This window comes from Hirundo rustica, chromosome 9 (genome assembly GCF_015227805.2).
Source record: "Hirundo rustica isolate bHirRus1 chromosome 9, bHirRus1.pri.v3, whole genome shotgun sequence".
Taxonomy (NCBI): domain Eukaryota; kingdom Metazoa; phylum Chordata; class Aves; order Passeriformes; family Hirundinidae; genus Hirundo; species Hirundo rustica.
The window spans coordinates 14,320,221-14,340,666 of NC_053458.1; the positions used below are offsets into that span (position 1 = coordinate 14,320,221).

Sequence of the window (20,446 nt, forward strand, 5' to 3'; positions counted from 1 at the left end):
CCCCCGGACCCACAGCAACATGAAACAACATTTCCCCATCATTGCTCAACCACCATTCAAACAGGAAGCAAACCAAGATTTTCATTTTGAAGTACCATTTTATTTTCTCTTCGGTTTGTATACAGAGCTTCAGCCTAGTTCAGACACGCCGTGCGCTGCGGTAGCTGTAGGGACGGGGTGTTGCATGCTGTGCCTTTGCAAGGCACCTGGGCCGGGTGTGCAGGGCAAGGTTGTTGTAGCAGCGGGGGGTGGGGGGTACAGGGGTGGCTTTTGTGAGAAGACACCGGAAACCTCCCTGTGTCTGACGGAGCCAATGCCAGCTGGCTCCAAGACAGACCCACCCCTGTCCAAAACTGAGTCCATCAGCGACAGTGGCAGCGGGTCTGGGATTATGTATTTAACATTGGATGGATGAAAAACGCCCATGCAACTGCAGCTGAAGAGGAGAGTGAAAATGTGTGAGAGAAACAACAGTGCCAACACCAAGGTGGGCAAGAGGTGCTCCAGGCACCAGAGCTGAGCTTCCCCTGGAGCCCGTGGAGGCCCATGGTGGAGCAAAGCTCTGCCTGCACCCTGTGGAGGATCCTGTGCTGGAGAAGGGGAATGCCCAAAGGAGGCTGTGAGCACATGGAAAGTCCATGCTGGAGCAGGTTTGCTGGCTAGTGACTCCATGGGGGACCCATGTTTTTGGAGAAATTTGAGGAGAAATGTCTCCTGTGGGAGGGACCCCACAAAGGAGAGGGGAAGAGCATGAGGAAACCTCACCATGAGGAGAGAGTGGCAATGACTGATAAACCATTCCCTGTCCCCCTGCACCATTGTGGAATGGAGATAGAGAAAATCAGGAGTAAAGCTAAGCCCAGGAAAATCAGAGTATGGGAGGAATGTATTAAGATCTAGGTTTATTTCCCATTATCCTACCCTGATGTGATTGGTAATAATTTAATTTTTCTTCAAGTCAAGTCTATAATTGGTGATCAATCTCTCCCTATCCTTATCTTGGCCCATAAGCCTTTTGTTTTATTTTCTCTCCCCTGTCCAGCTGAGGAGAGGAGGGATGGAGCAGCTTTGGTGGACACCTGGTCTCCAGCCAGGCTCAACCCACCACACCACCACCTCGACAAAGCACCACTTTACACACTTTTCAGAACACCAAAGCAGTGAAGTAGTATTTGCACAAAAAAAAAAAAAATTGCATTATAATAGCAAAAAATGTGTAAACATTTTTAGCATTAGTCAAATACAGCATCTACCTTGAATACTGGGCCACATCCCTACAAGATAATGCATGTTATGGGAGAGGTCTCTGAACAGGGCCTTGTTGTGTTGGTAAGATATGCTAAGGGCTGCTATGAAGTCCCCCAGTGCATTCTGCAAATCCCCTGCTCAGCCTTTGAGCCAGGGGCTGGTTCTGCTTTGACCAGCACAGTCCAGATATGCGTATACAGGTGGCACCAAAGGAAAACTTGGTCCAAACCCCAGCTGCACTTTATCATTCAGCTTCATAAAGTATGTCCTTGGTGTTGGCTCTTGGTGCTCTTCTCTGATAATTCCAAGTTGCCAAAACTTCCAAAACTTTTCAAATTCACTTCTGGTTGTAGTCACCTGCCTTAATACCAGGGATCAGACCTTCTCTAGGAGACAACACAGGAAATTCTTCTTGAAGATAAAATGGCAACAGGGAGTTCACTGCTGCTGAAACCAGACTGCATGAACCAGCTTTTTAGAGTACTGAGAAACCTACAACCCAGTTTTTAATTTGAAATTTTAAATAAAATTTACCCTAGAGCTTTGTATTGCTGGACCCTCTGTTAAAGCATAGTCCATAAGTCAGAACTCCAGATGTTTGGGTTGTGGCTACATCAGCACCAGACTTGATCAGTCACCATGCTGAAGGCCCTCCACCTCTCGCTGTTTCATGGTTTCTTCCTCAGGTACCTGTTCCATTAAGATCCATTTGCAAATTGGAGGCTAAATTTGGTCCAGACAAGGTCCAACAATCAATGCATACTGCACTATGGTAGGGGCTTAAATTGATTTCAGGCTTTTATTGCCTGTAAATTATTTCATAATTTAAAGAGCTTGATTGGACCTGAACATATGGGTATTTAAACTTCCCTTAAAAGTTCCCTTGTAAACCAGAGGTTTGGATCTCATTTCTCTCAGTGGCACAGCAGGTGAAGAGGAGCGAGCACACCCATTTGATGTTATCTAGGGAAGTAAGAAATGAACATAATGAACACAGCCTTGCTGCTTTTCTGTTAATCCAGACTCAACGCCTGCCTACACAACAGCAGCAGAGAGTGCACTGCCTTTGTCTGCAGCATGCACCCCACTATGGAGGAAATAATGGCTCTTGTGCTTCTCAGATCCTGCCAGTCCATGGTCAGACAAACTCACGCACACTGATGCCTAGTACGGGTCTCTCATCACAGCCAGGTTTCTGGCATCGCTTTAATAATCAATCTACCTATTTTGAAAGCAAGATAAGGGGGAGGAAGAGAAAAAGTAAGCATGAACTATTTCATGAACTTCACGAACCAAGAAAACTGGTCACAATTCTGTCCAACCAAACCTACAATCCTCCTCAAGATGCACAGAAACTATTTAAAGCGTAAATACTCAATGAATGCCAAACCTGCACAGTCAGGCAGATTTCTTCTCTCTGTAGGATCTTGAGGAGGGTCTCTCCACATTGCTTACATTTTCGTTCCATGCACAAGAATTCTCCGAGAGGTATTTATTCCATTCACATGAAAAAACAATTTCATGTACTTGAAAGACAAAAAGGATGGCAGCACAGAAAGTTTTCTTCATTACAAAGTGTTTTTCCATCGGGCAATTATTTATAAGAACTTTTGTTAACACTGGAGTTGAGGCTCTGGAACAAAGTGGATATATTGTTTACTAGCTTTGCCAGTCAATCTCCTCTTACAAAACCTCTCCCTTCCCCCTCTCCTTTTCCAGCCAAGTCAGTCCCTTGCATCGCTCAGGAGTTTCCTTTGTCGCCAAGATCTCCTTTTCCACAAATTGTCCCTTGAATGATGCCATCTTCAATGTAGTGGCCTGAGATATCCGTGCTCCTGCAGAGAACTGTTGAGGGGATCCGAGATGAGCGTCTGTCCTGGCTCTTATCCTCAGAGGAGCAGCAAATCATCCTTTTCATGGTAGCCCACATCTCATCATCTTTGTACGAATAAATTATTGGATTCATGACAGAGTTCAGCAGGGCCAGGAGAAGAAACCACCTTTTAACATTCTGAATCCCACAGTCAGTGCAGTTCAGGCCATCAAGCAATAAAACGACCAGGCCAGGGGTCCAGCAGACAACAAAGGCACCTAGAAATATAGAAGACATTAAAAAGAAAACCAAACCTGACTTCAAACTTCTAGGGTTTTGGAGTGTTTAATATCTTACAAGATTATTGAGTTTGTCAAAATTCTACAAAAAACGAGAAAAGCAGGAGAGGATAAAATGTTAACGACAGTAGGAAGATTATATCTGCTACAGCTCCTCTGCCAAGCCCTAAGCAGGAGGCAGGGCAGCTCTCAGAAGACTGCGGGGAGCAAGACTCTGAGCTGCTGACAGCATCAACTCAAACACACATGGGAAAAGGTCATCACAACAGTGATTTATCCATGCTGATAAATAAACAAGACCTCTGGAGCGTTTAAAAGCAGAGAACTGGCACTTGAACACACTTCCTCTCTTCGTCTCTCTCATGTACTGGAGAAGAAAATATCAGGTGGTTCACTTCCTCCACTGCCATAACATGACCTAAAGTGACAAGTCTGCTGCCACCCTACAGCTGACTCTGCAGTGCTAATTAATTACAGGCGTCACATAATTTAAACATGTCCAGGGTGGGAAACCCAGAGCTAGTGTAGGATGCATGCCACTGCCTACGACACACAAGCACTGTGGGCTCCCTGGTCAGAGCTGAGCTGAGCCCGTCTCCTTCCACTGCTCCCTCCCAGGCTCTGCATGCTGAGACACAGTAATTCAGCTGCAGGAAAAAAAAAAATAGTTACACAGGAAAAGAGAGGAGAAAACAAATAGATGAGTTGGTGAAGGTGAAGTGAAGGATGTAGCAGTCCGGGCAAAGAAATGAAGGGGTGGGAAAAAAAACCAAAACCAAAACACAAAAAATTATAAGGAAGTAAGTGCATAGTGGTGGGGGAAGAGAAAACTGCTGGAGAGGCAAGGAAAAAAAAAAAAAAAAAAAGGAGAATAAGGGAGATCTTAGACAGACTGAACATAGCACAAAGAAAGCATTAAAACCACAGCTTAGAAGGCAGTTCGGTATTGCATTTGCACCTTCCCTTGTTCCTGCACACGCACACCATAAGTGAGAGTGAGGAGGGATAACATTGCTACCAAAAGCAGCCTCAGCCACAAGTTGGAGAGGGGCCCTGGACTGCCCCATCTGCCCCTTGGTGTCCCTGCTGCCCTGCACCCCGTGATCCCTTGCCCAGAGCCCAGGGAAGGAGCAGCCATATGCATGATAATACTAACTTAGCACAAGCCACAATTGCTGTCTGACATACAGAAATAGAAAATTACAACTCTGCCCAGCAGTCTCAGTTTGAACAATGTACCGAGGAAATTCCAATCACTTATCAGAGCAGAGTTTCCCCATTTTGGAGCTTAGAAAAAAAAAAGAATTCAACAAATAATAGCATCTACATGCCTAAATGCTCTCTGGGGATGTGGATATCTGGCCAATACTTTCAGCAGAACAAGCAAGTCCACCTCATCTTTTAAAAGCTGCTGATATTCCCATATCCAAGCTGTGGAAGCCAGCAGTGGGAGGCTCCTGGATCACAGCAGGAGCCAGGCAGTGCCAGGGCCAGCGCTCAGCAGCCCCTCAGGCACCCCACCAGCCGTGCTGCACACACAGATTGCTGTCAGCAGCACTGACACTGACCCCATCCAGGACTGGAGTGGACGCTGCCCACGTGACAGGCAGGCCATAATGGTATGTTAAAGGGATTTGTGTGATTTAGCAAGCGCTAGGATTGCTGAAAAATGTATCCAGGACAAGGTATTGTGGCTCTTGCGCTCCTGGACTACAGACAAAATTCAACTGATTTACTCTGCTCTAGGCAATACTGAGCAGAAAGGCAAGAGACCACTGTCTTCAGAAAGCAAATTTTCTACTCTGCTGTACCAAGATCTTTGTGATGCTAAGTACTAATTTCATGGTGTTAGTTTTGAGATACTGGTTAACATCAGTAACATTCCTCCATTGCCCACTGGCATCGGGAGCTGCATGCTGCTACCACAACACTTGTTTTCCCTGGTCAGTCTCTGTACTACACACTGCTTTGGCTCCTGCATGCTGAGTAAGCAGTTGTGAGCAGGGCACCAGCTCTCTCTTATCATCTACAATGGAGAAAACACTGCACAGATTTGCCGTCCTGGGGTTCACCAGCAAATCTCACCAGTTTTAACAATTGCTGTAACCCAACCAAGCAGACAATACTGTGCCTTAGTTAAGTGTCTCAGCAAGTATTTGGACACAGATCTTTCACTACCTACCAAGGGTCACTGGCAAAGCTGCCAATCCATCAGCTCCATGCAGAAACTGAGACGGTAGCAAACCTTCCTTAGAACAAACACTGAAAGCATTTTGATCACTTGTACCATAAAGTGTGCAAGGTGCAACCATGCTTTTATGGAAGTCAGCAGGAGAGCAAAGAGACCCCAAAAGGCATGTTTAATGAAAGACACAGAATTCTCTCCTTCAAACAGAATCAAAAATTGCAGGCAGGAGTAGTCCACGAACTCATAGGATGTATCCCTGTCTGTCTACACAAGCAAAACCCTAAAAGGTTTCAGCTGCAGAAGTAAGGGAAGATAAAAGACACCTGCAGGCATGTCTCCATACATTTCCCACGACCAAAAACAAGGACAGGGCAATGCAACGACAGTGTCAAACTAACTGGATGATGGGGCTGCTACTTTGACTCCATCAAAAACACATTTTGCTGTTAGCACCACAGGGATGAAAGTGAGGCACGTCTCAGACTCACAGCCTTGCTCAGATTTTGTTATTTTTACCACCAAGCTTTCAGAGGGAACCATGGTTAAGCATAAGAATATACCTTAATCTCAGCCCTTTGGCATTTTTCTTGTTTGCAGAATATTTATCCCATAGGAGCTCCCCTCCCTGACAAAGTGCCACACTCCAAAAATAATTTAACTTCTGAGACTCTTTAAAATTCACAAAAGTGACATGAAATACAGCCTGGCTGCCACATAGATTAGAACAACTTGGAGTCTTTCCACCAGATTATGGGAGATCAGGTGTCACAGTGCCTCAAGGTTAGTTTGAGGATTTTCCATTGGATTTAACCATGGAATTTCTTGTAGATTACATCATCTCTGTTTAAAAATTAATTCTTGTGGATCTGGAAGCACTACTGATGCTTCAACAGCATAATTTCATAAACTCTTGCACATCAAGGCTGTCCCTGAGCATGCCAACACTGAGAGATAAAAAAAAGTGCAGTAGGTTCCAGCTGCCAATGCCACATGTGTGACCAAGTTAAAACAGCAAGTTACCAATTAAACTATAAATTCACTGAAACTGAAAATCATCCACCCCAAACCTGCTATTTCAGCAGGAATCTTGCTGCCAGGTTCAGAGGAGCTACCACATACACAACCACCTGAAAAATCACATACCCACACACCTGCAGCCACTCTTCTTCAAAGCTACAGTCACAGGTTGAGCAGGAATTATGCCACAAGGTCAGCCCAAGAGGATTTTAGCCCCTTTTTCTTGGTTTCACGTCTTCCAATTTCAACTAGCTAACTTCCTGTGGTTCAGCACGCCGAAGGGAAAGCCTTACTCCCACGCCACCATGGACTATTAGGGGTTATGGCAGGAATATGCAGATAGCAGGAGCCTGACACCCAGCCTCTGGAAGGGACCCTCCAAGCCTAAGTGATGGCGCAAAAAGCCTCCTGAAGCTGCGGTCGCCAGGAATCCATGAAATGACACGAAAATCTCAATTCCCCTAACCCTTAACTGTAGGGCCACAGGAGGAGAACACGCAGAGAGGACAGGGATGTTTCGCTGGGAGGGCAGCCAGCCGCAGCCCAAGGGGGGAGCAGGAGGAGGCTGGGAAGAGCAGCATGCCAGCGGTACCCAGCTACACACAGCCTCCTTCCACACAGCAGCAGAGGAGAAGGATTTTGTCCTGAATGTCCCGTGAAACCAACAGAGCACATGAACAAGGATGTTGGGGTTTATCATGCTTTATCCAGTGCAGCATCTTGGAATGGGCTCTTAGTTAAGATGACACCAGGTATGCACTCCAAAATATTTTCAGATGTTTTGGGAAAAAGACCATTAAAAATGACTGCTTTGGGCAAAACTCACGTGCTGCATGTAGCTCTAGGCTCTTGCATCAGTGGTTATAAGCAGAATTTTGGAAGAATCACTTTGGTCACTTGGTGACTCCTATGGTAATTGGAAAGTCCAGAAAAGAAGCTATTTGGTTTTTAATATATTTTACACCCAGTGCTGGAATGACTTGGCCAAGAGAGAACATTTCAAACTGTTTAAAAAGATAACTTCTCATTCTTAGAAATAAATTGTTATAAAAATCTCCTCAGAATCAAAATTTGGAGAACTGATATGAAGGAACATGCCAAGATACATTTACTCTGACCCATAAGCTTGAAGTAGACTATGTACCCAGCAATACCAGCACTAATTTAACTTCTTTGGGAGCAGGCTCTGTTTTGGTTTTGTTTCTGACTGACAAAGCAAATATTCAAAATTATGATCTCTAAAGCAGCACTGAGGCTAAGTTAAATTTGCCTGGCTCAGCACACAATAAATGTTCTGCCTGAGTTACAGTTCAATTTCATGGCTGAAAACCCATATGCTGTGAATAAGAATAAACTAATGCTGAACTTCAAATCAACCCATAGCCCGACCCCACTCCCTAGTAAAAGAAATATCAAGCTCGAAATGAGATTTTTAAGTGGAGTTTATTTCCACACTGCAGCACGGTCACAGAGAACACCGAAGGCTTGCCACAGGCTAAAGGACCACGAGGGATGAGCAGATGACAGCTGCCATCCCTGTCCCTCCAACTCCCACATCAGCTGCACGGTGCAGTTCTCCCTTCAGCAGAAATGCTCAGAACTGTTTTTTAAAAGTGCTCTGTTTTCTCTCTTTCCAATGCAGCAGTTAAATACAGTCTAATCATCCCTATGCATTTGGGCAGGATTGTATTTGGAGCAATTCAGAGTTTTCCTGCAGGGATTTTCTTCTTCCAGGTAGATGGTTTAGGTTTCACTGCACGAGAGCTTAGGTGGGGCAGAAAAACAAACCTTGCTCTTGCAAGTCAAGGGCAGGGGGACAGGAACAGCCACCAAACTGACTCTCAAAAGAAGAACAGCTGGGGAAGGATTTAGAAAGAAAAGGCTCTGGCAGCAGACAAGCCAACACCAGAAGACACAGAAGTATAAGAGAGAACATTGTACATGCTTGAACTATCAGTTCACCTCCTTTTACAAGGTGAGGCACTGTGAAGTTTAATGGACTTCAGCTTCTGAAACTCTTTAAGACATCATTCAGTAGACAAAGGTGTTATGTAGCACAGTACTATTATTTCAGAAAAAAATAATAAAATCAAATACCAGACTGTGAAAACAGCATCAAAAAACTGGAAGGGGAAGAAAGTGTCCTCAACTTGAACTTCCTACCCTGGCAAGTCCTACCTCCGTGAAAAATTACACTTTTCTCCCAGAGCTCTCTAACACTACCATGCTGCAGTACGACACAACAGAGTCCCAGGTATACATGACCACCAGCTTTCCCAAAAGCTCCAGCTTTGCTACACTGGCTCATCCAATCTCAGAACAGCTGTTAGAGCAGTAAAGCCATATTTGTGGCTTTAGAATCTACCACCACCTAAGCCCAGCTTCACAGATGTCTCAGTGTATCCCCAGTTCCACCTGGCGCTCTGCTCACAGCAGGTTTCCAGGACCTATCTTGTTCAGATTCAAGTAATTCAGGGGAAAATTGACTGTTACAGCTGGTATTTGTTCCAAGGATCAGTCGCCTGCTCACTTCATATCTGATGTAATGTGCACTACATCACAATTCCCTGATGAAGTGATCTGAGCTGCTCAAGTATCAACAGTGTCTTTAGGGTAGAACCCAGGGCAAATCTCACATTATGATTTAGAGATTTAAGGCTAGACATCATTATCTAAAAGTATTTTGTACCAGGCAATATCCACAGAATTAAGGTGAATCCTTCCCTTGAAAAGCAAACCTCTATCAAAGTCACAGATCCACCAGCCATTCTCTCCTTCACCTAAGGAATGTGCATTTCCAGGGGGAAGAAACTTCTATGTCCAGGAAACTGCCAAGAGGAAGATGTGCAAAGAAAATTATGGACATTCAACATTAGTGCTCATGGCCTTGTACGAATACTAAAAAGCATTCTTTTGAAAATGTTCTACCAGGTAATTATAGACCTTCACTAGCCTTTCTCCCAAGTGACTTTGTATATTCCTGCTTAAAAAAAACCCAACCCACCAAAAAAAATTTACCTTCACAATTTGTGTTTTGTAACAAGGCACCTACACTTTTCTTCTATGTGTTGACCAGTCCTCTATCTCATGTTTCTGCATAGTGCGACAGCTGTTTCACTGTCTAAAGCACACAGAAGTCTAGATGCCTCCAGCACTCACTTATAAGTTCAGTGAGGTTTTTTTTGTCTTAGGAGGGCTGAGCAATTTTTGTGGAGTTTTTTGTTGGCTTGTTTCAAAGAAAAACTAACCCAAACCAACACAGACCAATCTGCTGGCACTGCCAGCCTTGCCCTCCATGGTTTGCAGTCTCTTACCTAAGACAGTCATGACAGTCTTCATAAGTTTCACAGGGGTCCTCCTCCGGCTAATGGACCCGCTAGTGTGTGATGACAAGACATTGGTTTTCCTCTGGACATACATGTAGATTCTTATGTAAACCACCACCATAATGAAGAAGACAACCAGGTTTAAGACACTCCAGAACACCAGGTAACTTCTGCTGTAAATGGGTGCCAGGGATGAGCAGACAGTAATGTCACAGAGGCAGTTCCAGCCCAGGGTCGGAACAGCACCCATGAAAATAGCAATGGCCCAAATTGATATAATTAAGAAGGTGACTCTCTTCTTGGTGAGGTTGCTGTGGATCTTCATCCGCATGATGGACATGTGGCGCTCCACAGCGATGACGAGGAGGTTCACCAGGGATGCTGTCAGGCTGGTGTCCAGGAGACCCTGACGCAAAAACCAGCGGTTAACTGTCAATGTCTTGGACACCGGGCCGGTGTTGAACATCAAGAAGACATAGGCAATTCCAGCAAAAAAGTCTGCAGCTGCTAAGTTAGCCAGAAGATAGTAAAAGGGAAAATGAAACTTCTTGTTCTTCACCACAGCTGCTATGACCAATGAATTTGAAATAAAAATGAAGAGGCAGAAAAATGTCCCAAAGCATAGAACACCAATGAGCTGTGGTCCTGTCCACTCATCCGCTGTGTCCGTCTTGGTCCTGTTGTAGAAAAAGTCCATGCGCTTGTCATAGTAGCATTCATTCATCCTGGATTAAAGCCCCTGCATCCTAGGAAGGGTGGAAGGGAAAAAGAAAGAAGATTAACAATCAGATAATAGTCCTTGCTTCAACCACCATGCCTTTCTTTTTAGGGGACAAGGGGTTGTGACAGGGGCGTGAGAGGGTGCATACATGGAGGCCTTAAGTAAAAATTCAAACTGGACAGGGTAGATGCAGAAGATATTCTGAAGGACTGTAGCGCATGACGCTTGGATGAATCAGGAATTTTAAAAGATTTTCCTACTCAAAAAATTCCAGCAAAGTTCTTTTGCACAGGCAGTCATACTGTACAGGCAACAAAGTGGAAGTTAAGAAAATTGTTTTCTGGAGGTCATGGAGAAAATCTGAGCAACAGCCAAGCCATCCTTGCTGTGAAATCCCATGTTTGAGCCACAGCCCCATCATTATTTCCATTTCTCAGTGTAGCAAATTGGGATAGGGAAGCATAAATCATAACCCTTCCATTTTACTGAGTAAGCAATAAAAGCCCCATTACAGAAAAAATATATTTTAGCTTTTCAATTATATATTAATAAATGCAAAAAATATATGCTTACAAGATACTACAGACATATGTATTCTGAGCACATATCTGTTATTTACTACTAGAGGACTTAAGCAAATGTGCTGAAAAGGGAAAAATATTTTCTAGATATTTGACTATTCTAATGCCAGGAATTATTTTACTGGGTTCTCAGCCCATAGGCTTGTAAGCACCACACAGGCCAGTTAGCTTTAAAACCAAAATCTAGTTCCCTACCCAACCAGAGGTTAAAGCAAGCCCCAGAAACAGCAGCAGTGCTGGGTTTATTTCTCATACCTACTCAGCACTACTTTGGACACAGGGCTATTAAACCTGATGATGGAGAGGAAGTCCAAGTTCCAGATTACATCACACTTCTGCTACTCTGGTGAGGTCAATGTCAGCTGCCTTGGCAATTTTACTGCCTTTTTTATGAACCAAACTGAACCTGGAATAATTTACACAGGAGGTCTGACTGCAATTGCTCATGGCGGCTGGACCCCATGCAGAGTCTCACAGCTTTGAAGGGAGAGTTTGTGTCCTATCATCACAAGACCCACATTCACTGTTGGCACCTGAACAAGGGTTTTTACAATTCATTAATAGATATTGTACAGCTTTGGCAAAAGCCAGGAGCACAGCCATGGCACAAGATCCTAATCACGTTAGATATACAGTGTGGCAACCAACAAAATACCTAGAAGAAGTGGTTAGAGGCAAAAAGATTTAAAAAGCATAGGCTTTACACCCGTGCAGCTAAAATTGTTGACAGATAAACATCAAGTTCACTTAGTCTATTATTACCCTGTGGTTATTTTACAGTTAAATTTCACCTCCTCAGGGACTGAGAAGCAAATTAAACAATCCCCAGCAGGCTAGTTAACACACCACTGTTATACTAAAGGATTCTTCCAAGCTTTAAACTAAAAAGGTCCATCTTTTGTCATTTATGTTATGTTACCTGTGTTATTTCATGCAATATTTATGGTAATTTTAAATCAAATTACACTATTCCATAATAATATTTTCAGGAAATTTATCTTTTTAATATTTCATTTTTCTGAACTAGCTCCTTAGCCTTTTTTCCTTGATTTTTCTTAATTCCCACCTAGAAGTCAACATGAAGGCAGGCCACTTGACACTGCTGTCCATTTTATTATCCTCAAGAACCTGGTCAGCCACTTTTTTTACAAAAGACTATATTAATTAAAGCACCAAATTTAAGCACATAGTCAGAACTAAGAACAGCTACTTAAGGACAAGAAGTGGAAGGAAACAAGTAAACCATCCCCTGTGCTGAAATATTACAGAGCATCCCTCCATCTAAAAATAAAAACCCTCAGCAATGCAGATCCACTGCAATGAGTCAACCGGAATTCAACGCCCACTGCTCCCTGTTGACAGCAGCAAGGGGGAGTTGGGCAGTCAGTGCATTCCCCATTGTCACCTAGGAAGTACTCGAAAATCAAATTCAGTCTGTAAGTGACCAGGAGTCCCTGAGGAGCTGCAAACAACAGCTACTTGAGTAGCCGAGTGCTGGGAACCCTGCCAGCAGAGAAGCCTCAGCTCCAACACATCAAGGCAGCAAAGACTTATTGAGCTTGACATTAAGCTCTTACAGAACAGCCCAAATGCCTGCAAATAGAAGTAGCATTTTGGGCAAGAATGGCAGGGAAAAAAAAATCAAACAAAACTGTGAAAATTACAGGGAAGGTTTTCTGAACATGTTGTATCTTACTGTGTAATCATCTCAACAGATGAATCTCTTCCTTGCAGTGACAGAAGAGTAAAGAAATCTGCAGATGTTTTTTGCATCTCATCTGTTTAAAAGCTTAAAGAAATCCAAAGTATCAACTATGAATTTATTCTAAATACTTCAGCTTAATGAAATCTCATCCCTATCTGAAGTAGTACCCAAAGGAAAAAAATATTCACACATCCATAATTCTCCACTGAAATGATTACACTACAAACACTTACTGTCACACAGCAGAGCTCAAATGACAAATGATTTTGAAGGAGATGTCTTGAGGTGTTGAGGTAAGATGAGAAGGAGTAGAAAAGCATCCAGCTGAGGTCTCAGTCACAGGGCAGACTGGAGATTTCCAAATGGAAGCTGCACCAAAGCTGAAGCTGAACTGGAGCTACTTTAGATCCCAGTCCTTCAAAGTAGAGATGCAGCACTTGGCCAGCTGCAGCAGACTGTGTGCAAAAAGCACTTACAACGCCAGGGGCCTCCCAGGCAGTGGTTTTCTTCAGACCTTTCTCTGAAGTCCTCCCAGCAGAATTAGCCTGGTCTCAGGGGTGCTGTACAGCCGTGACAGAGCTATGCAGCTGAAACCTCCGTGGTCCTGCCACAGCCCACACCAGGCACAAGACACGGGATGGAACATCCCATAGTCCCTGGCATATCACATGTCCTGGCAGGACTTTCTTCTCCAGGTCTTCTCTTCTACAGCCAAATCAGAGGTGCTTATCTTAATCAGGGCAGGTTTAAACTTAAGAAGAGAAAAAAAAATAAACCTTAAATATAACCCTTTATTAAAAATAATCCTTAAATATTACATATTTCAGATCTGTTTATTAAGTGCACAAGAATTTGAGTGTTCAGAAAAAATATTGTTCAAAGTTAATAGAAAAACAGCCAAAGTTGTTAATCCAGACTTAAAAAGGCAAGAGAGACATTCAGAGTCTGCAGCAAAGAGCTGCCCTGTTGTGCTACTCACTTTAAGAACTGCTTTATTTTGCTGTGAAATTGTCTCTCCCAAGTTTCATAGTTCTTGGGGTTGTTTTTTATGAGAAAGGACAGCAAACAATCTCTATTCACCTGTTCTACACCACTTTGTGCCTCCCATCCCACCATGCAGACCTCCAGCTGTTATCACATATTCTACAGGTGAGTTAAACTAACAGCTTGCTCTTTTACTTGCAGGCAAATACATCAAAACTTGTCAAGTGCCAAAAGCATACCCTTGTCTAAAAGGTTCTTTTCCTCATTTCAATTTATTTAATTACCTCTTTTCAACCAATAGTGACGACAAAGATCACAAACTGATGGATTATGAACTGCATTTTCCGCTACCACTCTTGAGTAAACATTCAAGATTTTTCTCTTCTTTTGATTGGGAAAAATCCTCTGTTCCAAAAGATCTTAAAGGATTTGGGATTTTGGTTAAATTTTTTTCAAACACAAAAGTACACTTTAAGAATTCTTCCCAATATATAACATCTTGAACTTTGTCTGAATGACAGTTTGTATATTTTAATTGATTACAAGTTCCTCTATGAAAGTATAACTCCTACCAAGTCAGAATATGTTCTTTAAATATAAGTCAAGAATTTGCATTAGTATGTAGGAATATATTACACTGTCTCCCTGAATAAAGAGTTAGTGAAATAAAATATCACCTAGACAATGTTTCCAACAAAAGGTTTGGCTAGTTGCAAGCTAGCATGTTTTAATGGTTGTTATTCAACTGGAATCTTGTTTGCTTCAATAAATTCACTATAAACCTGTATATTTGTAATGAAACTTAATATCAGTTATTTAAGTCAAGAATTTTGCTGATTGAAACTGTGAATAAAATTAGCTTTAAGTAATTTTGATTAGAAATTAAATCTTGACTGTAAATCAGCTCTAAGCTGAGTTACTCATTATTAATGCAAACATTTCTGAGGGAAAACACAAATAGTATTTTAATGATAAAGTCATTATAAAATTTGGCCTGCAAGCCATAATGTGATTCATGGCACACCCCCATGGTCTTCTCCTCTTCCCTGTCCATTAAAAACCAGGACGTTTCAATACATCGGCTACGATTTTATGGAAGGGCTGGCGTCAGTTTGGGGGACTTTGATGGCCTCTGCCCAGTTTCTGTATAAATGCAAAAGGGAGGGAGCAGACAGGCCTGGGCTGGCACACAAAGCTGCTGTGAAAGGATGCAAGCCAGCTTTAGAGAGGGACTGAAAGGTCCTGAGAGCAAAACTGCGCCTGCAAGGAGGACGATAGTGGCGAAGCCCTTTAGCAGGGCAGAAAGTCATCTTAGGGGAGAGGGAGGGGGTTTGCAGGGGCAGAACACCAGCCTGGTTTAGTGCTGGTTTTCCTGAGCTGGTGCAGGAATTTCTGTGCAGGATTTCAGGGTAGTTCTGCACTCTGGAACAGGAGAGCTCACAAAGCCGGTACAGACCGGGCAGGTCTGTGAGACGGCGCAGAGGAGCAAGCTGTGCCCAGGCTCAGCCTGCAAAGCAGGCAGGCTGCCAGCTCTGCCCGAGCACTTCGCCTCCAGGCTCCCTTTCTCCATTAGCAAAGATCAGGTATTAAATACAGATCTCGAAGAGATTTTGAAACTTTTTACAAAAGTTCCTCGGCAGAAAGCTGTTTATCACACTGACTGATCACAGATACAGGTGGCAGAACAAGGAAGAGAGTCACTTGAAATACTTTCTTCACATTCAGACTGTCACTGCAGAGAAATAGCAGCAGCAGTTGCATATTTGCACATATTCCTTCAGCTTCTTAAATTTACCCTACAAGCAGCAGACGGCTCTGGATAAGAACCACAAAAGGAATGTCTGGAGACTTGCAGCCTGTGCGGCCCCTGCCAAGGGCTCCCCGCAGCACTGCATTCGCCCACCTGCGCCCTGTGCCACAGGCAGACGTAGACACCCTCTGTCCTGTCCTCTTCTTCTGGACAAACCACCTCTGCTGCTTTTGTTTGTCTCATTACTGAAAAGCTCTCTCTCACCTCGTTGCCCAGAGGAAGGTCCAGGCAGAAGGAAGGCAGGGTGCAGCGCAGCCAAAGCTGTACACACCAGCAGCAGCAGTTCAGAATGGGAATTGGTTCCTGGTTCCCCTCCACACCCTGCTACATGTATGGCCACGGAGGAAAACAACCACATGATTGCATAGTAACCCAAGAAACCCATCCAGGTTACCTCAGCTTAGAAAGAAATACCAGGGCAGAAAAGGGTGTGTAACACAGCAGAAGCCAAAAATGTTAATATGTAACTGTAAGGAAGAGTTTTGTGAGGTAAGTACTCTGGCTCACTTTTAATTGTCTTTAATAGTTAGTTTATTGATATTATAACCAAAATCAATTTAGAGAAACAAACTGAAAGGAAGCACAGAGGACACAGAATTATGCAGACAAATATATCTAAACTAAAGCGGTTTTTTTTATCTGGTACTACTAGAGGATGTAATTGAAGCCAACATTCATTTAACAGGTTTTACTGAGACAAATTATCTCAGAAATGCAACTGTGTTACATTTTGTTTACTGCAGAAATTGTGCAGGCACTGCCTGTACTTGAAACAGCGTGGTACATTGTACACTTCAAGGACCTGAGAATGTAATATTTCAAAAAGCATTTTTAAATGCAGCTTTACAATTTGGGGTGGGGGGATATGACTAAAAGACTTTGAGGCCAAACAAGTAAGTTTGCTAGAGAACTTGCTTATTAGTAAGGGAATCTAGTTGTGGTTGTGTTTAGATCTACTTTTTTTTTTTTTTTTTTTTTTTTTTTCCCTTTAACTGGAGTATCCGCAAGTTCAGATAACTGGCTGAACACAAATCAATCACTCTCAAGCAACATTATCCCATTACCTTTTAGACTAAAAAGTGCCACATCTGTTTTCTCTCCAAGCCTCTTTCACCTACATAATGTTAACTTATGGGAAATACAGCAACGCTCGTATTTCCACCATGGTTCTGGATATTTCCAGCAATATTTCCAGTTCATTTCTGTGGTGTCATCATCTTTTGGACTGGGAAGGGAGTGTTGCAAAAGGAGTGAAGATGATTTCTTTGGCAGCTCTTAAGTATCCATGGTGGAAATATTTAAGCTTTTTATTTATCATACATACTTCATAAAAGACCAGTGCTATATGGTACAAATAGAGAGCCTCGTGAACAGTATTAAACCTACCAAAAATGTAGAACCTCAAGACAAAATATTTAAAGTTGCAGAGAGAGGAACTAGTACTGCCAGCCATGAACCACAGTGCTCTGTACACACAGTCTGATAAGAGGCTTAAAAATCACTGTCAGGCACACAAGTATCACCCTGTGCATGTAAGTGACAGTGCTGTTCCTCTGCAAGCTGCTGCAGACTGACACCGACAGGTGAACTGTGAAACAGATACAGGGGCACCTCCACCAAGGTATTGCAAAGCTTGGGCTCCAGGTCCTGAAGTCGCTTTAGTACAAAGCTGGTCTAATGCACTAAATTGCTTCTGAAAGCTCTGATACACTGCAGAAATTTGTTAGGGACAGATAGCAAGTAACTCACTAGTCACCACAAGTTCAGGCTTCAGACTTTGGTAATTTAAGACTTTCTGAAATTATGGTTTGCTAGATCTATATATGGAGTTCAAACGAAAAACTTTGCTGCAAAGCCTTCATTTAGTCTCCTTTAAGTGTGGTTCTGGAAGGAGCTGGCAGGTCATCCTATAATGGGGGAACAGACACAGCATTTAAAGCATTTAAAAGTCATTCAAACAGCCTATACATTGTGAAATGTGCCTAGAAGAAAATACCTGTTCTGCTTCTCAAGTAAGTTTCCTGTTTCTGCAGAACTTCCAGGTCCTCTCACTGATCACTACCAGCTCCATCTTACCATTCAACAAATCAGCTTTCCTCCACAAAACCTACAGAATGTGGAGACAGACTATTTCAGCACAGTCCCAAACAAATCAGCTTTTACTGTTTCTTTTCAGCACATACTGACAAGGACTTAAATCACACCACTGCTGATTAAAACACATCACTTGACTACATCTGATCTGTTAAGAGATTCAGAGCCAGGGTTTGCAAGCAAATGTGTCAGCAGAACTGTTAGAAATTGCACACTCCAAGATACATTTGCTTGAGACACAGAAGCTGGCCTAATGGCATAATAGTAGAATTCAGGTATGTCAGTATTTAAGACTTAATTATATATTAATACCCAAGATAAATATATTCTCAGTGTCAAATTATATACTTTGGAGATTTTATTTCATTATCTGATAGCATAAAGCCTGTGCTGGAAGACATTCCTAAATGGTTAATGGTCAGTGTAGCACAGAGGGATAAGGGCACAGCCAGTCCAACTTGCCTGAAACTTTCACCAAGCATTCTGGAAAAAAAAAAGCTAAATATTTCTCTGAACTTTACATGGTGGTAAGAACTGCCGCTTCTTTACTGATTACACAGATTTGGTTTGTGGGGTGGATTTGTTTACTTTTAGTTTAATTCTCAGTACGGACATAAGCCTAGTGAAATCAGATTTTTCACGGTATAACTGGATTTGAATTGTGCTTTCTACTGCACCTTTTAGGAGACCATAACATGCTAGAAACCACACACTCAGCACAGGGTAAAGAACAAAGCTCCAGCAATGAATCTTACCAGTCTGCAACAAGAAATGTCTTTCGAGACTTATATCGCAGATAGGAGAGCAGACCTAAGTACATGGTCTCTGGAAACGCAAGGATACAAAACTGATTCCTCTCCCTCCCGCCTCGACTTTGTTTCCTTAAAGGAAAGAACTTAGCATGCAAAATAATGGCAGTGATTTTTTTCGGTGTATCGCACAGGTTAAGATAACACCGTATTTAACCGTTCCCTTAACAGAAGACCCTTCGCCGGCCCCCGCGCACCCGGGGCTGTGCAAGCGGAGTCCCAAGCGTACGGAAACTCACGTGTACGCGCGTGTCCGTGTCCGCACACCCCGCGACCTCTCCGGGACGGAGCGGCAGGGCCGGCGCTGCCCCGCCGGGCTCGGGCTGCGCTGCCCGCTCCGCTCCCCGGCACGGCCCGGGGCTCGGGCACCACCGCGCAAAGTTTCACAGAACTGCGAGAAGTTTTGCCAGCCAGACTCCCCGGAGGAAAGGCGCGTTCCTCCCGGAGCTCGCCCGGCCCGCAGTAAGCGCTCCCAGCGCTGCCCCCTTCCCCGAGCCGCCGCCCCGGCCCCACTCACCGGGAGCCCCGGCGCGGAGCGAGCAGCGCCAGCGCCGCCGCCAGAGCGGGCCCGCCCGCCCCGCTCCGCTCCGCTCCGCGCCCGGACCGCCCCGCCGGCCTTAACCCGTCCGGCCCCGCCCGCCCCGCACCTGCCCCGGCCAGCGAAGGAACGGGAGAGCTCGCCCGGCCTTTGTTTCCTCCCCGCGGCCAAGCTCCGGCTCTCCCCCGGCACGGGCGGCTGCGGAGAGCGCCAGGCGACCCCCGGGCGAGCGGGAGCTGCGCAAGCCTGAAGGGCGGTGCTGCCCGAAAAGCCCATCAGAAGGTCCACCATCGTTCGCACCTTGGGAAACAGATGCAAAACACGGATAAAACTGCAGTAACTTCTGCGAATAGATCCGAACAGTACAGACAGGTTGGGCACCACACGTAGCTGCTCTTTGAAACACTGTGTAAAAAGCAAACAAGCGCCACTTCGCGCCCAACAGTGTGATACAGAAACTTGGCGGCCTCCAAGGGGCAGGACTGAGCACACGTAGCTTGGCAAAGACAAGTCAAACTCGCAAGCAGAGGGTAGTACAGTATCAAATTCATCTGAAGCCTGTGATCAAATGGATCTGACCCATTGCTACCTACCTGAATCACTTACTGAGGCCAGCCTCATGTCCACATAGCACAGACCTAGGCACAGGTCTGCTCAGAGCTGAAGAACTGACAGAAGAAAACCTCAGCAGACCTCTGCCCCGCTTCTCAGAAATCCAGGTAACAATTACAGCATGACACTTAGGATGTTAAAGCCTAGGTACAGCCTAGCACATGGACATTACATATGAAATGCCAAACAGACTACATTCCTTTTTTTAAAAACAAACAAACAAACAAACAAACAAACAAAAAACCCACACCACCCTCAGAATAAAACCCAAAATCTTATTGATCCTGTTCACATCACTTGAATGTTCATCTTGAAGATGGCTCAGGAATTTTTCTTCTCTTTCTTCCTGTCCATGTCTTTCTAATACAAGCTTCTCACTGTCTCACCCACTTCTAACTTCTTAAGTCATAAACAATTAGCAAAAGCTTCTTATTCCCAGAGAACAAGACTATGAAAGGCAACAGCCCTTTTTCAGAGCACTTTGCAAAAGTTTATGTTCCAGTTCTGCTTCCATTACTGCACATCACCTCCTTAGCAGCTGAAGCAGGACCACCTATCAGCCAGCAACTGTGTTCAAATCTGTATTAATGTGCAGAATTCAGAATCAACATATGCCAGAGCTCCTGTTAAGTTTCACCTCTGTGGAATAGAGAGTCAGTAATAGCCTCCAGCAACTGTCTCTTATCTTTTTTTCCAAGAGG

At 44.0% G+C, this 20,446-nt stretch overlaps 1 protein-coding gene across 3 annotated transcripts; it reads right to left on the bottom strand.

Moving 5' to 3' along the window:
- Positions 1-2,429: 2,429 nt before the first annotated feature.
- Positions 2,430-19,458, bottom strand: LPAR3 (lysophosphatidic acid receptor 3). 3 transcript variants are annotated; one of them, XM_040073257.2, is made up of 5 exons: positions 18,835-18,851; positions 17,689-17,799; positions 13,132-13,649; positions 9,880-10,637; positions 2,430-3,339 (listed from the first exon to the last, which is right to left on the bottom strand). In XM_040073257.2, the coding sequence occupies exons 4-5, from the start codon at positions 10,613-10,615 to the stop codon at positions 2,990-2,992; spliced, it is 1,086 nt and encodes a 361-aa protein (XP_039929191.1). In that variant the 5' UTR covers positions 10,616-10,637; positions 13,132-13,649; positions 17,689-17,799; positions 18,835-18,851; the 3' UTR covers positions 2,430-2,989. The 3 variants fall into 3 exon arrangements, with proteins under 3 accessions (XP_039929191.1, XP_058277776.1, XP_039929192.1); XM_058421793.1 differs by lacking the exons at positions 17,689-17,799; positions 18,835-18,851 and adding an exon at positions 19,434-19,458; XM_040073258.2 differs by lacking the exons at positions 17,689-17,799; positions 18,835-18,851 and adding an exon at positions 14,167-14,230.
- Between the last annotated feature and the right edge of the window lie 988 nt (positions 19,459-20,446).